This window comes from Camelus bactrianus, chromosome 2 (assembly GCF_048773025.1).
Source record: "Camelus bactrianus isolate YW-2024 breed Bactrian camel chromosome 2, ASM4877302v1, whole genome shotgun sequence".
NCBI classification, from domain to species: domain Eukaryota; kingdom Metazoa; phylum Chordata; class Mammalia; order Artiodactyla; family Camelidae; genus Camelus; species Camelus bactrianus.
Window position 1 is genome coordinate 26,605,446 of NC_133540.1, and position 16,710 is coordinate 26,622,155.

Here is a 16,710-nt window from a genome sequence, read left to right on the forward strand (position 1 = left end):
AGGATTATCGATGGTTAATAAAATCACAGTGGGAAACATTCTGAGGGAACAGGAAATGTGCAAGGTCTCCAATGATCACAGCCCATATAGCTTTTTACTTGCCAAAGGAAAAACACCTACAACGGACAGAGGCCTGTCACACGTACAACGGCAAGTCAAAGGATTCAACTGTGCTACGCCAGTAATGGGACCAACTGACATCGACGGGCCTCCTGAAGTGACAAGGACCCAGGGCCAACTGAGTCATCAGCACTCTTCCCCAGAATGTTTAACAGGAAGGCAAACTTAAAGCAGCAACGGGCAAAATCCAGAGTGCTGAATGTCCTATGAGACTGGCTAGGATGCTCTGAAAGATCAATATGATGAAAAAGGAAGAAAAGGGAGGGGACAGTAGTCTAAAGAAAATTAAGGGAACGTGGCCACCAAATGCAACGCATGATCCTGGATTTAAAAAAAAAAAAAAAGAAAAAAAAGGAGAAAGAAAAAGAAAGCTGTAACAGATATTTGGGGGGCCAACTTGGGAAATGTGAATACGGAACACATGTTAGATAACATAATTGTATCAATATGAAGTTTGCAGGGTATGTAATGACAGTGCTGTTATATGTAGGAGAAAATTCTCCTTAGGAAAGAAATTATTCCCTAATGAAGCACTGGGGGCTGAAGTGTGATATTGACAGTTTACTTCCAAGTGACTCAGCACAAAGGGAACGTGTGTGTGCACGTAGATACAGACGGAGAGAGAGAGAAAAGAGCAAAAGTGCTAACATGTCAACAACTGGGGAGTCCAGAGGGGGAACGTTTGCATATTCACTGTACTAGACTTTACAATTCTTCTGACCTTTGAAATTTTTCAAAATAAGAGGCTGGAGAGAAAAATCTCAATTATTAAAAAATTACGTACTGAAATTTCAATAAAGTCCTAGGTTGAACCGTCTCCCCAGTGCTAAGTAAATGAAATGAAGAAGGGTGAAGACCTACCTGCAGACATCACCATTTTTAAATTTCTTCCATCTTTCATACAACTTATTTGAAAGTTCGGAATCCACATCCCAGGTAGACCGATCCAGAGAAAGGCTCCCTTCCCAATTAGGATTTTCTAAAAGTTAGATCAGATTTACTAGTTAGATGTACAAAAAAAAAAAAAAAACCCCACAATTTACTTAGTAGCTGAGTGTTCAAAACTTCTCAAAATGAGAGGCCGGTAAAGTGATCAGTGCCCCCCTCTCTCCTCTGACTACTGTCCTGAAAGCCCCTCTAACTCAATGGCAAATGATATACCAACTCAAACAAACATGTGTAAAACAAAACTCAATCGAATTATGTGAAGGTAATAACATAAAAGACACATGGCTCATGGAGACAGCCTGAAACAAGTTAAAATTATACTTGGAACATGTTTAACAGCTTTAAATCTAAAAAGCTAAACTATTTCCAGGTCAGTGCTGGTCATCATCTATGTTAGTTTACTCTGTTGAAGGCTGATGGACAAACAGCAAACCTCAGAAGAGGACACCAGCAGGGCTCCGCAGAGAGAAGGTGTGTGTTTACGTTTATAAACTGGTGCCCTGCTCACCACGCCCTCCTGACCTATCCATTCTGTCTTGTCTGTGCTGAAGAGCGTATTAGCATCTCCCAAAAGAAATCTCTGTACTAGAATGTTCTCTTTAGGTTAAATATTTTTAATAAGTCAAAAGGCAGGGAAAGACCTAGAGATGGCTTTATCTCAACGCCCTGGCTGTCGGTTCACACAGCACTAACGCTCCCTGTAAGACGTTCATGCTCCTATACTGACGTCTTCAAATTCAATTTCACATTATTTTTTACCAACTTCTAGTTAGCCCTTTTATAAAGGAACCAGAATCTTCCAATTTTTCCTGGTGACAAGGTTGCTATGATGCTCAAATAACATGTCTGAAGAAAACCCTTGTGAAAAGGACAAGCCACTTGAAGGGGGCATTAACTACCCGAGCACCTTAGATGTTTTTGGAGGATTCTTAACAGTATCAAGTCATTCCATTAATGATCATGCTCTTTGAGAATAGAATATGATGCAATTACGTGAACAGGACTAATGATTTCATCTACAGATGCTAATTTTGCTCACTACTTCCCACCCCACCCCAAACTAGAGTTCTACAGAAAACCTAAGGGCAAAATACTTACCCGCTTTTGATTTTCCCATGAAATAATGCATGCCACAATGTGCTATCACTTCAAAACCCAGACTCCCTTCCTAGATTGAAAAGTAATATATGAATAACTTAAAGCACAACACTAAACACAAAAACCCTCATGCACTCAAATGCGTAGCTGGCGTTGGCCTCCACCTCAGTGAGCTTCCCTTTTACCAGAAGCCAAACAACTAGAAAACGGATTCTTGGCTTTCTGTGCCCTTGAGTGACAGCTCTCCCTGTCTCTCACAGGGAGTGGATTCTGTGCCCAAAATCAATCATCATAATCAATGCCCAGAGTGACAAACCCTGGGCCCAACAGACACCAGGCTGCCTTTGGAATTAAGAGGACATTCTTAGCAGGGTTTTTAAAAAACTGTATTCTAATCCTGTAGTATTAGAATGACCCGCTTCCTAGGTTAGGAAAATGCGGACCGGCAACTTCCACACACACCTGCAACCTGCCTGCTCCCGCCCACGGTCACTCTGCTTGTAAAGCATCGCCGGTTTGGAAGAAGGAAATTTCTATGAAACCTCCCCTGCTCAAAATAGGGATGAATGGAATTAACCTTACGTTTTGTTTAGTTTCACTTTAGAAGCCCTGTCTTTATGCTTATAGTGAAATATGAGGCATGTCTATCTATGAAACACCAAGGCTAAGTAAGTGAGAAAAATCATAAAGATGGTTGCATGAATGTCTCATAGTGAAAAATTAGAACCCAGCATTATACAGAATAGCTTGGATCCAAAAGAAGCAATAACAGTAACTAAATGAAAAGAAAGAAACATTAAGAAAAAATGAGGCATGTTTAAGCTAAGATTTAAACTAAATACAACAGACCCAGATTTTAGAAAGCATTTTAACTGTGGACCCTTGCAGGCTTTAGATTTGGCCCATTAAGGATATTCAAGGATTGTCAGCGACTGAGAGTCACTTACCAGACATCTAAATAAAGCAGTTAACAATTTAGTTTATCTAAAGTCATTGCAAGTATGCCCTAAAAGTTCAAATGTGTTTTCTACAGCAGGCACATACGCCTTGCTCTATAAATTCTGGAAATAAATGAAAGAAATCTTCAACTTGCAGTGTCTTATTTCATTCAAGAATTACCTCAGATTACTTCAGAAAAATAGAAATTCTTTCTAAATAAAGATTTCCATATCTAAATAGTTTATCACCTAAGACTGTCCTGATAATGTCCTTCAATTCCTTAGATAGCCTTCAAGAACATCATTTTAACCCGGTCAATAAAATCCAAGCACCATGAGATAAATTAATACAAAGAAACAGTCATTATTACAAAAATCATAACACGTATATAGCATGTGGACAATACCTTGGTCGGGGCTGAGTAAATGTGCAGAGGTATTACAAAACTGGCACCTATGTTGGTAGTCAGAAATACATGGGTGAATAGATTTATGGCAATGTCTTTAACAGCAAGTTTCAAAGAAAATATTTTCCAACAGCCTGGAGGTAGAAATAAAGGGCCAGTGAAATTCAGAATCTAAAAAGAAAAGAAGTAAGAGAAATTACTTTCCTAAATACCACTAATAAGGATTAAGATCATTATAATGTATCGTACTAATGTTCTTCTCCACTTTGAGAAATACCATTTTATGCAATTATCTCCAGGTCAAAAATTGAACTATTTTTAGATAAGTGGTACACCTCACATAATATTTAACATGCAAGTGTTTTTAAATTTCACAAAAGTCATCTTGAAGTTTTCATAGGTGGTATTTTACAAAAACCTACTCTTTCCTCATGAACCAGGCTTATTTTTACTAAATATCATCTTTTTAGGCTAAATTATAATTTACAATACTTTTAACTCATGGTAATAGCAAATATCTCCAATCGATATATCCTGGTCTCTGTAAGCTACTTGAATAACAGTTTGAAAAAAGTAAAGAGAGCCTCAAAGTAATTCTGAAAATGTGAAAAGAAAAACACTTGCTTTAAAATTCATCAGTAAAAATTAGATCCTGTAAATATCAAGTTCATAGCATTTGACTTGAAACCAATTAAAATAGGCTCCAACTTGGATGAAAGTACCATGTGTACCTTTAAAATGTGCTTGGTCTCCTTGGAAACAAACACATCATGCAAGACAACGCTACGGTCAAAATGGTTGAGGTACCACATTGACCAAAGTCCTGATGCGTTCTCATGAGTCTCCATGTGAAACTGGGTTGCAGAGGAGTCCATTCTAAAGTACCTGTGAACACAAGACATGCGTGCTGTCAGCCCTGAGTGTGAGACCGTCTTACAAGAATCTCAAGAGATTCAAGAAGAACAGCATCACAGAACATCAGAAAATGAATGTTAGCGCTGGAAAGGATGGAACCCATCACCTTCCTCAACTCTCCTGCCCACAAGGGGAGCATCTGAAGGCCAGAGGGTGCAGTGGGGCCAGGACCAGGATGGCTCACAGAGGCCACAGGGCAAAAGTAGGACCCGAAAGTAACTCAGAAACATGGCGGGGGTACTTCTTCCTACCCCCACCCTGCACCTGGCTGCCTGGCCGGAGCCCATCCAAGACCTTCAGGTTCCTCCTTCCCACTCTGCAAACCACCCTCGCACTGCCTGTAGCAGGGAAGGCAAATCCTGAAGAGAGAATCAGACGAGTCTCAGTTATATACCTATAAATTTTTTTTTAACAGAAAATACATAGGGGCCACAGGAAAGGACTGCAGCCTGCACCACAGAGCAAACGTCTTAAAACTTCGTACAACCATCCCTCTTCTTCAGAGTTCAGTTACATTTTTAAATTATCTCTAGATGGGGAGGGATAAAAAAAACATACGATTCCAGGGAAAGTGGAATTAACCCACCCTTGAACCACAGGAGCGGAGAGGCAGGCTTTTAGTGTTGGAGTGTGTTTTGTTTCCTTCACATCTTCTTTCATTCCACTGTCACAAGACAACGTAGCTGTTTGGAGGTAGAAGGAAATAAATGTGAAGGATAAGTATCTCTTCTTTCATTACTGAGGGAAATGATAACCCACAATGACCAGTCTCCTGTCAGGAGATGCTCTGTTGCACAAACAACGCACATTTCTGGAGGTAGAGTTCTGAACACATACACGAGTGTATATGTAGATAAATTCCTAAAGGTAGAATTAAGGATCGAAGCCCATAACATGTACGTTCATACATTTTCATAGAGATCACCAATTTTCCCTCCAAAAAGCCTGTATCCATTTATACCTGTGTCAAAAATATGAGTGTTTTTTTTCTTCCTAATCATTACGGAACATCAACAGTCTTTATGATCTTCAATAGAGCTAAGTAATAAATTATATCTCACTTATTGCCTTAGCATATCTTTCAGTATGAGTGAGGTGGGGCTTGTTTTTATATGTTTATCTGCATTTCTTTACAGAAATATTTTTAACTCTAAGTAAGAGCCTAAAGGATTAGGTTTATACTCCAGCGCTAGTCAGTCTACACCACGTTCTACACAAAAAAACAAAACTGGGGCAGCACCACCTCTTTGTAAAAGCAGCACATCCATCAGACGCATTTGCAACCTGGTCTTTCAAATCGCCAACTGAGCGATGGTTTACAAATTCAAAATTCTACACATGTAGCAGAATAAAAGCCACATCCCCAATGGGAGGGCACAGCTCAGTGGGAAAGTGTGTGCTTAGCATGCACGAGGTCCTGGGTTCAATCCCCAGTGCCTCCATTTAAATAAATCAACAGATAAACTAATTACCTCCTCCCCGCCACCAAAAAAAGTGGCAGCATCAATCACTTTTTCCATCATGCTATCTCAGAACTACCAAGGCTGTGGAATTGAAACCAAACCCATTCATTTCTTACAACCTTGCCTAGGCTTAGCTGTGAGTCATTTTACAGAAAGAATGGCCATCCTAACAGCTAGATACCCAAAACACAAAGACAACCTTCGGTATTTTTTAAATCTGTACCTTTGCAAGTAAAAGAAGCGATTTTTGTAAAGTTTGTTGCAGAAGTAGGTAGGAGCACTGGTTCAAACTGCAGAGACAGGGCATCTCTCTGTGAGAAATGATGGACATCCTGTAACAAAAAACAATCCACAGGACTGCTCTCAGACACGCGAAGCTGTATCCGGTTTGAATTAACTCTGTTCCAATGACTAGGTAGCTCAGACTGGTGTACACCACAACCACTTAGCAGATATGTCTGTAACAGGACGAAGGGGTGCAGACGACCTTCATCCAAACATGGGTTCAAGCAGCGAAAACAGGTTTAAATCATTGCAGAAGAGAACAGAGACAAGTGTTTCCTCAAAAATCCTCATGTTCTGCAATGCCATACACACTTGTAAGTTTAAAATCCACCTCATGCAAGCATTTACAATTACCTGTATCCACAGAAGGCTGTCTCCTGAATGCAATATATACATATTTACCGCCGAATCATCTGCCCAAAAGAATCAGAGAAATGAGATTAAAACAAAGGACCATCTTCTCACCCCTTCACACAGTACTTAAAATATCACATAACACATTTCTATTAAAAAATGTAACTCGTTCTTCAACACTAAAATTGAAACGAGGAGCTACTTTCTGTTGGATATTCTTTTAAGTGACAAGAGAAAGGACAGTGGCAAAAGGACTGACCTACTACCCCAGGCTCTCTGAATGATGAACTACCCATAGAAAAAGTCTAACTTCAGGGCCGTATTATGACTCCCCTGGATGAAACTAACCAACTGGACAGTTTCAAATAAAGCCAGGTCCTCCTGCTGATTAGAGAGCCCCTCAATTCCTTATTTCCACTCAGGAAAAACAAAACCTTGGGATCTCAAAATGCAGCCTTCCTTTTCATCCTCCCCAAGAGAAGTGCTCCTCAAGGGACAGGGGTCTTCTCTACACTGAGGTCCACCTGGCCATTCTGGGAATCACCAAGAACTATGACCCCAAGGGCAGGAAGCTCTCCTGCTGACCCATGACTACAACACAACTAAATCTGCGGACTGGGAAGGACAAAGTTAAGACTGCCAATGTAAAAGGACACTCTGGGACCATTTCTTTCTCTGAATATGTATGTGTACACACACACACACACACACACACACACACACAAACAGCATTGATAACCACTGGGTAAGAGCAAACCCTACATTATAAATGTCACAGATCACATAGTATGTGTCTCCTACAAAATCTCTTAGAAACTCAAACTGAGAAACTAGGTTATTTTTGGTAAGTAACTGAAACACACAATTTCAGAGATAAAAGGCATAGAAATAAACACTAAAATCTGCACTGCTGTAACCTGTCGGGCATCCAGGAACAAGCGCATCCAATCAACTATTTTTTGGAAGGGGGGGTAATTAGGTTTTTATTTATTTTATTTTATTATTATTTTTTTTAACAGAGGTACTGGGGATCGAACCCAGGACCTTGTGCATGCCAAGCATGCACTCTAGCACTTGAGCTGTACCCTCCCCCTAATCAACTATTAAAAATACAAACAGTATGATATGGTCAACTGAGCTGCTGCCAATCAGTAAAACTGTAACAAGAGACAGAGGAGTTCAAAAACTTCGTGAATATTTATATTATGCTGCAGTGCCCATTTGACTTGTTCACTCTCTCCAGAACTCCAAGAAAAATTATTCCCAGGGAAGCGCAGAATGGTTTGCAGTTAACGTTCAATTTACTCCAAACTATTACAGCCTTACTAGCAGATGCAGGCTGAGAACCAGTTACTATTGGAAGCTGTTCATAATGAAAGCAAAGGCTCTCTCTCTTGCACTGCAGTGATACAATCTGCAAGCAAATGGTAGAGAATCATGATGCAGGTTGATCAAAATAGAATAGAAATTTTCAGACTCCACCTTACCTGAAGTCTCAGATTTATCTGTCGCTACATAAATGATAGAGAGATGATCTAACAAATCTTGTGTGTTTTCTTCAAATTCTTTGGAGGAGTTTCCCATTGTTACAATTATGCTCATCTGTAGCCGTAAAACGTCGTCAGATTCCACGTAACAACTCTGAGATTGGAGGGATGGGAAAAAAAGGAAAAACTCAAAAAAAATCTGAATTTTTTTATTTTGAATTTTACGGTGGGGGGGTGGGGAAGCATTTATGGTGAGGGCGTGTGCATTTCTGAGAACAGAACATTTATTTCTAAATAAAGAGGCAGGAAGGAACGCAGGGAGGAAACACAATTTTTCATTTTACCTTTAATTGCTGACACACTTTATTATGTAAACTGCATTCCAGTTGCACCTGCAAGAGGCTAGTATTAGTGGTTTCTGCCTGGAAGAAAAAAAGAGGGGGGGGAAAGAATTTAAAAGGAAGCCAAAGGTTCAATCTAGTATTAATTGTTAATAATCTATCATTTATTTAGAAATTACATTCATTCATTCATTTTATTTATTCAACACAAATTTGGGTATCTGCTAAATGCTGGGTATAATTCTATTACTGGAAATACAGTAGTGAGTAAAATAGAGAAAGACCTGTACTGTCACTGAGCTTACTTCTAATGGAAATGATAAGCTCTCCCCTGGGCGACATGAAAATTCCTATTACGGCAACAAGCAGATAAATAATTTCTAAACATACACGGAACACTGTAGTTTGGTATTTCTTATGCTTTCTAAACATTCTGTTCCAGCGTAGGAGTCTGCTTTTATTTAAAAGTAGGGTCACCCAGGGAGAGCCAATCAACAGTTCTCACGTCAGCCTCTCATCACTAGAACGACCTTAGAAGCCATGAGAAAACCAGAGACGTCCAAAGTTCACCTGGCTATCATTTTTAATATGTGGAAGGGATGTGGGTTGAAGAGACAAAAATATACGAAAAGAATGCAGAATTTCGAGACATTCAAAGATCTTAACCGCCATATGGGATAATACTGGCATATTTTTGAAGACGAGGAAACGCAAAGTCCAATCAGGGGATACAGCCATTTGGGTGGGAGGGTGGGGGCAGCAGACAGTAAATACCCACAAAAGGCAGGCGGTGCAGCACGTGAATCTTAAGGATCTCAGCTGAGAAGTTCCTCTTTTGTTCATTTGACGTGTCTGGCATAGCGATGACCAAAAAGCCACCTGGCCTGGCAGTCACAGTCGGAACACCAGGAAATCTCAGCCAGGTAAGAAGGCATTCCTCAAAGCTTTGGCTGACTTAACTGTGGGTGTCCAGCTGATTCAGTTTTAAGTAGAATCACCACAATTAGGTTTAATTTGTTAGATTTATAAGGATTACCTAAGTACATTATATAAAAACACATTTTTTAATGACTACAGCTGTCATCAAGCAATGAAAGTACTAAACGAGAATAAAACACAGTTGCTCCTCAGTTCTGTGCATGCAGAACCGGCAGATACGGAGGGCTGGCTGTCAGGAACTTGAGCAACCTCGAAGTTTGGTATCCGAGCCAGGGTGTAGGAACCAATCCCCGGCAGGTGCCATGGTACCACAGCATATTACATTGTAAAGTGTAGTAAAAATGAGTTTAACCCAGCTTGTAAACCGACCCCAATGTTAACCAATGGCTCTTTGCAAAATTGCGACTATCAGCTACACTTACATGGGTAATAAACATCTGTAAACTGAGCCTCAAGTCTTAAGAGCTGGATTTTTTAATTTGTCTTTCTGTGAATGAGTCCCACATCGAAGACATAAACCGAAAAAGCCCACTAGTCCCTGAAACTGTGTTGAGCATAGTTATAAATGACTTCCTGGTGTCCAAATCCAATAGAAACCTCTCTTTTTCCTGACCCTTCTCCCCAGCATGATGCCATGAGGAGCTTCTCCTTCTCTTGGCTTCTCTCCTTCCCCAGCTCCTCCTGCTCTGTCCACGAGGGGCTGGAGTCAGTCTGGATCCTGTCTTTTGCCCTCACCACTCTCTCCCTGCGGGAATCTGCGACACGCGGGACCGCCCACGCTCATCTCACCAGCTCAGACCTCTCTGCACACCCATGGGTCCAACCAACGACGGGGCACCCATCTGGATCCTCACACACCCCGCGACAGCCAGCCGGCTGTGGGCCCCATCTCCGCACCATCCTTCACACCGGGTTTAAGCCAGAAACCTGAAAACCAACCTCACTCCACCTTCTCACTCACCCTCCTCAAACACATCCATCACCGAGGAATCCTGGCTGCACCTACTCAGCAGAGCCTCGAATCCCTTCACTTCTCTTCATTCCTAAGAAGTACCCTCAAGATTAGGGGTCAGTCGGCTAACCATGCCCACGAGCCACACCCCGCCTGCTGCCTGTGTTTGTAAATAACGTCCCACTGGAACACAGCCATGCTCTTTCTCTTGGACACTGTCTACGGCAGAGCTGAGTCTTTGCAACAGAGGTAACATGGCCTGAAAGGCCAAAAATAACTACTCTCTGGGCCTTTACAGACAAAGTTCACAGACCCTGTCCGAGTGGGAGGGAAGCGGTAAGATGCAGGCAAGCTGTGCAGTAACTTCCTCCCAGTCTCCCCATGTCCACCTCTGCCCTCCTCACTCCACTCTCCATGCTGCATCAAGAACGAGTTTACAAATAAGCAAACCAGGTCATGTCACTACCGGCTTAAAACCCTTCAGAGACTCCCTGCTTGGCCAGAGTCCCAAATCCTTAACTGTAGCCATAAACCTCAGGTTCCACCTCCCTGTTTACACTCCAGCCTCACTGGTCTCCTTTCTGCTCTGTTTTGCTTTCAGCCTCTGTTCCTTGGCTCGGTACTCACATCCCCAACCTACCCTCCCCTCTGCCTAACAAAATCTGATTCATCCTTCATGTCCCAGCTTAGACTTCCCTTTCGGGGAGGTCATCCATGACACCACAGCTGGGTTAAGTGCCATTACCTACACCCACAGCAGCTTTCACCTGATCTTCTGTAACGCCCCTCATTACAACGTCACGACTTGCTCAAGGTCTGCCTGCCGCAGCAGACTGTAAGCACCCTGTCTGATGCTTTTACCACAATGCCTACCACTTAACTGGCACTCAGCAGACAGCTGGAGACTGAAAAGAAGTGGGCACGCAGCCACCGACGCTCACCTGCAAAGGGTCAGCCTGAAAGGGGCAAGAAACTAAAAAATAGTAATCAATGGCTATAAAATAAAAGTATGTATCAAAACCTGCTACTTGGCATGTGCTTCTGATCTGAAACCTTCACAGAAGTTTAAAGAAAAACCCATATCAATACACTGTCAACATATCATTTATAATTAAATTGGGTTTTGTTTGATCTACAACAATTTAACTATAAGGTCTTATCTGACAGGCAATTCTCTTGCCTAAAAAATTTTTCTCCAAATATTGAAATAATGTTAAAAGTTCAAAATTATGATTCTGAACACGACTGAAAATCCTATCTGCATAGTTATCTGATATGATTTAAAGCTTACTATGTTGTCATTCTTGGTAAATTTCTGGATGAGTAAATTAAGAATTTACCATGTTAAGTAAGATTCTTCTATTAGCCGGGAACATAACAAAAATAAACAACAATATTGTTTCATTTGCTGTACAACATATTTCAGAATCCCACAAGGGGGAGTTCCAGCACCTCCAAACTGCCCTTGAAGCATGCTGATTTTTCTCAAAAAGAAATTTAAATGTTCCATGTCTTCCTCTCCCAAGAGAACAAAAGTATTGCCATCTTGACTTAAAAAGGAAAACTAGAACTAAAACATGAGGCACTTGGGGCAACCGCACACACGCTGGGATTAAAATTCTCTCTGAAAGGACCCCAGCCAAGCACATTCGTTTGGACGGTAGGACACTTCTTATGCAAAAGTGTGCCTAGGCCGATTATAAAAGGAAAACAAACAAAAACCTACTTCTCTACCTTGGAAATCTCCCACATTATTGTAACAAATTAGTTCATGAATTTTATGGCTAAAAGAAAAAATAATTCCTCAGTAGTTTTCCCATAAGGATATGGTATTATTCCCTTTTAGAAGATGGAGGGAAATGTAGTTTGGAGGGGTTAAATGACTTATCAAAGGTCAGACAGTTGGTTAGTGGCAAAACAAACAAAAAAAAATAGAAGGTATTTTAACATAAGTCATCAGTATTTTTTCCAAGTAAATCAGAATAGGCCAAGTCTACTTCTCCTAGGTACTTTTCTTCAACATGAAAACATGCCTTAGAAAAGCACACCAAGAGATAATGCAACAGTCAAGACGACAGCACTATTAAAACTCCTTTCATACAGCATGTGTTGCCATGATTTTGTGGTGAAGGCATATGAGTTCAGGGGATTGGATAAAAGAGAGGAAAAAAACCACCTTCCTCTACTGGCTGAAAAAATGGTCTTTGTGAGATGACTGGATAAAGAAGTTGTGGTATATGTATACAATGGAATACTACTCAGCCATAAAAAAGAATAAAATGCCTTTGCAACAGCATGGATGGACCTGAAGATCATCATTCTAAGTGAAATAAGTTAGAAAGAGAAAGAAAAATATGATCTCATTGATATGCGAAATCTAAAAAAAGGCACTAAGGAACTTATCTACAAAACAGAAACACTCTCAGACGTTGTAAACAATCGTATGGTTATCAGGGGAAAGGGGGTGGGAAGGGATAACTTTGGGAGAATGAGATTTACAAATGTTAGCCACTATATATAAAAATAGATTTAAAAAAAGATTTTTTTTCTGTATAGCACAGGGACTATACTCAATATCTTAAAATAACCTTCAATGAAAAAGAATATGAAAACGAACATATGTATGTATATGCATGACTGGACATTATGCTGTACATCAGAGATTGACACATTGTAACTCACAATACTTAAGTTAAAAAAATTCAATAAAAATTTTAAAAATTGGTCTTTGTGTACCAGGCCAGGGGCAGAATGTGATGGGGTGGGGTGGGGGCTGTTTCTATGCAATTAAATAGGAAAGAAAATGACAAGCTTAAAGTTCTAAGTCATCTGAGATGCCTTTCATTAACAAGAGTAAATCACGCCCCGACAAGAGCAGATGAGAATCTAGAATACATTAATCCAGACAGAAATGAACAAGAGTCTTGAAATTAGGGTGTTCACAGTTACAACCACACATGAAAACCTTTCATTTAAGGAATGTAACTCATGAAATACAAACGACTCACTTAGACAAATTCCAACCTGAGATTCTATTCTTCTCAGACATTTCTCTCCCTTTCACAATTCTGAATGCTAAATTTCAGAGGGCCCTAACAAAGATAAATCTCTCAGGCCCATGTGTGTCTCAGTGGGAACATGATCCCAAATAAGCCACGTGACCATCCCAGCCAGTGGCCCACATGTACGGCACTATGTACAGTACATTCTACACAGCAAATGATTCTGTGTAAAATGAGAGCTTTCAAACAACAAAGTCCTACTGTATAATACAGGGAACTATATTCAGAAAGTTGTAACGGCCTATAATGAAAAAATATGAAAAGGAATATATATATATATATATATATATATATATATATATATATATATATATACACAACTGAAACACTATGCAATACATCAGAAATTAACACAACATTGTAAATCAACTATACTTCAAATAAACATTTAAAAAATAAAATGAGTGCTTTCTTGGGTCCGTTCCACACAACACTCACACTTTTTAACCAAACTTTTTTTTTATTGACGTATAGTCATTTTACAATGTTGTGTTAATTTCTGGTGTACAGCATGGTGGCTCAGTTATATATATATATTCCTTTTCATACTCTTTTTCATTATAGGCTATTACAAGATATTGAATATGGTTCCTTGTGCTGTACAGTAGGGCCTTGTTGTTTAAATCAAACTCTTAATTTAGTATTTCCTGCATAACAGGCAGGCTCAGCTAAGTTATTAGTAAGCACTGTATAGTTGCTCCACCCTCACATTATAAACAGCAATTGTGTTTCCACCCTCACCACCACCACTAACCTTCTATATCTCAGCTATTTAACCACCGAAAACAAAATTTACCTACGTTGCCAGACTCACTCACTAAAATATTTGTAAAACCCTAGGAACTGGTGGAAATGAATTTTTTAATTTGTTTTAAGGGGAAAAGGTTTAAAGCACATGCAGCACATTTTCCCTTACCCACATCTTTTTAGAAAAGGCAGTGTTGGTGCGGGGAGGGTTTAGCTCAGTGGCAGAGCGCGTGCCTAGCACGCACAAGGTCCTGGGTTCCAGCCACAGGACCGTCATTAAAATAAATAAATAAATAAATCTAATTACCTCCCCCCATTAAAAAAAGAAAGAAAGGAAGGAAGGAAGGAAGAAAAGGCAGTGTGGCCAAGTGGTTTTGCAGTCAACCCAGACTCAAGATAAGGCCCCAGCTGTGAACCTTGGGGAGAGTCCCCACCTTTTCCAAGCCTCAGCTTCCTCTTGGATAACACAAGAGTTCAGGAACTCACAAGTCACGTTACGAGCATTAAATGAGATACACACGCCAATCCCAGGGCCTTCAAGCAGGCCCTCAAAAGGGAGCATTCTTTTTACTTGTTCATTTGCACTTTATGCCTTAAATTAGGAAAATTCCTCAACAAGTAATTTAAATGCTTCTCAGAAGCATTTACCCCCACATCAAAGTTGTCAGAACGGAAACTCCTCTTCCCCAATCCTTTGGTTTCCAAGACAAGGGATTTTTTTTTTTCTTAAATGCTTCAAATTCTTCTCGTCTTGTTTTATAATTGGTTCAGAACCCAAAAAAAGGGAGAAGTGTCCTTTACTGCACACCATCTCCCACCTGCCCCCACCCCCTGAAATGTGCCAGAAACTGTGAAAGACAAGACAGCAGCCTGGAGATGGAGTGGACCCTGAGATACCAGGACTTCCGGTTGGATTGAGGGGCAGTGGTCCGTGTTGGGCAACACCCTGGCTTTTACACTTGGGCAGCTGGCTTTCAACAACCATAATCTGGCCAGCAGTTTCAGGACAGCAGTGAGAGCTTCCACCTTGGTCGGTCATGCAGCGCATAAGTGCTCTATCCAAAGGCAAACAGCTATTTTGTTTGTTTTGTTTTGGGGGGGGGGCAGGAAGGTAATTAGGTTTATTTATGTTTAATGGAGGGACTGGGGATTGAACCCAGGACCTCATGCATGCTAGGCATGCATTCTACCACTGAGCTACACTTTCCCCCTAAGCGGCTATTTTTATATTGTCGGGTGATGCTGGGCCTCAAGCAAACGGCAAGTGGGCCCTGCAGGCCTGGCTCAGCCCTTGCGCCCGGCTCGGCACGGCACAAATTCGGGCTCTGTTATGCCAGCCGCCGTGGTCTGACCTTGAGCCACACAGCACAGCCCTGACCTAAGCAGTCATGGCAAGGAGGAGGCTAGGACAGAAAGGGCGTTGCAGTGGAAAACAGGATGGTGGTTCCTCAAAAACTAAACACAGAATTACAACATGACCCAGCAATTCCACCTCTGGGCATACACCCAGAAGTCACAGGAGGTGCTCGAACACGTATTTGGACCCCTATATTCACAGCAGCAGTAACACAGTAGCCAAGTAGAAACATCCCGAAATCCACGGATGGATGAATGAATAAACAAAACTCAGGATATACAAACAGTGGCATAATTCTTCAGGCTTCCAAGGGAAGGCAATTCTGACACGTGCTGCAACACGCATGAACCCTGAAGCCATGCTCAGGGAGGTAAGTCAGTCACAGAAGGACAAAGGCTGTAAGATTCCACTCATGGGGGGACCCAGAACAGTCAAAGCCAGGGACAGAAAGTAGAATAATGTTGCTAGGGGCTTAGGGGAGGGGGGTGACGAGGGGTTACTGTTCAATGGGGACAGAGTTTCAGTTTGAGCGGATGAAAAAGTTCTGGAGGTGGACGGTGGTGTAAAAACGTGAGTATAATGAATGCTGCTGGGCTGCACATCTGAAAACGGTCAAAATGGTCAATTTCGTGTTATGCGTATTTTACCACAGGAAAAGAAAGGGAAAAGAGAGGGGCAAAAAGAAAAAAAGAAAAAGAAAACAAAAACAGAAAAATGTCCCCGTCAGGGCTCTCCTCAAAATAGAGCTTCCAGAATACTATCCGCTGCTTCTAGAGCCAGATCTTAAAGAAACTGTGTTGGGTCCAACTCCAGGCAACCAATGTAGACAGGCTGCTCCAAATCCTGTTCCATGGCCAAGAGTCGGAAATGTGCAAGGGTTTGCTTTAAATTCACGTGGTTGGGCCACAGACTCAAAAGTTCCTCTCCAACTCACCAGCTCTAAATTCATTCATCACCTAGGCGCTAACAGCCGCTTCTGATTTTCCAGGTCCAAAGTGACAGCTACACAGACAAGAGGCAGATTTTATAAAGAAAGAAGCAATGAGGGTATTCTTATTAAGGAGATATGCTGTCATCTTGGGTTGAGTCAGAGAAGCAATTTGACAAAATTATTGCCAGCACAAAGACAACCACCACTAAGGGCTACCCTTGGAAAAATCAGACTCACTCCGGAAATCCAAGAGGTGTTGGAAGGTTAGAAAAGAAATCAAAAGCAAAACAAAACAACAAAAAAGGTCCCTGTCATTTTTCCTAATAGGAGGAAACTGCATTCTATTCTTCCTTTTAGAACAAGAGG

At 41.1% G+C, this 16,710-nt stretch overlaps 1 protein-coding gene across 3 annotated transcripts in view; it reads right to left on the reverse strand.

The window, feature by feature from the left end:
- The window catches only part of TMEM131L (transmembrane 131 like), a 160,503-nt gene that overhangs the window by 46,278 nt on the left and 97,515 nt on the right, over positions 1–16,710 (reverse strand). For all 3 annotated transcript variants that reach the window (XM_074377138.1, XM_074377132.1, XM_074377143.1), the window contains exons 8-16: positions 8,360–8,437; positions 8,016–8,169; positions 6,529–6,587; positions 6,113–6,221; positions 5,013–5,109; positions 4,243–4,396; positions 3,512–3,682; positions 2,167–2,236; positions 982–1,099 (exon numbers count right to left, since the gene is read on the reverse strand). In XM_074377138.1, the coding sequence (XP_074233239.1) occupies positions 982–1,099; positions 2,167–2,236; positions 3,512–3,682; positions 4,243–4,396; positions 5,013–5,109; positions 6,113–6,221; positions 6,529–6,587; positions 8,016–8,169; positions 8,360–8,437 (1,010 nt within the window). The remainder of the gene's footprint in view (positions 1–981; positions 1,100–2,166; positions 2,237–3,511; positions 3,683–4,242; positions 4,397–5,012; positions 5,110–6,112; positions 6,222–6,528; positions 6,588–8,015; positions 8,170–8,359; positions 8,438–16,710) is intronic.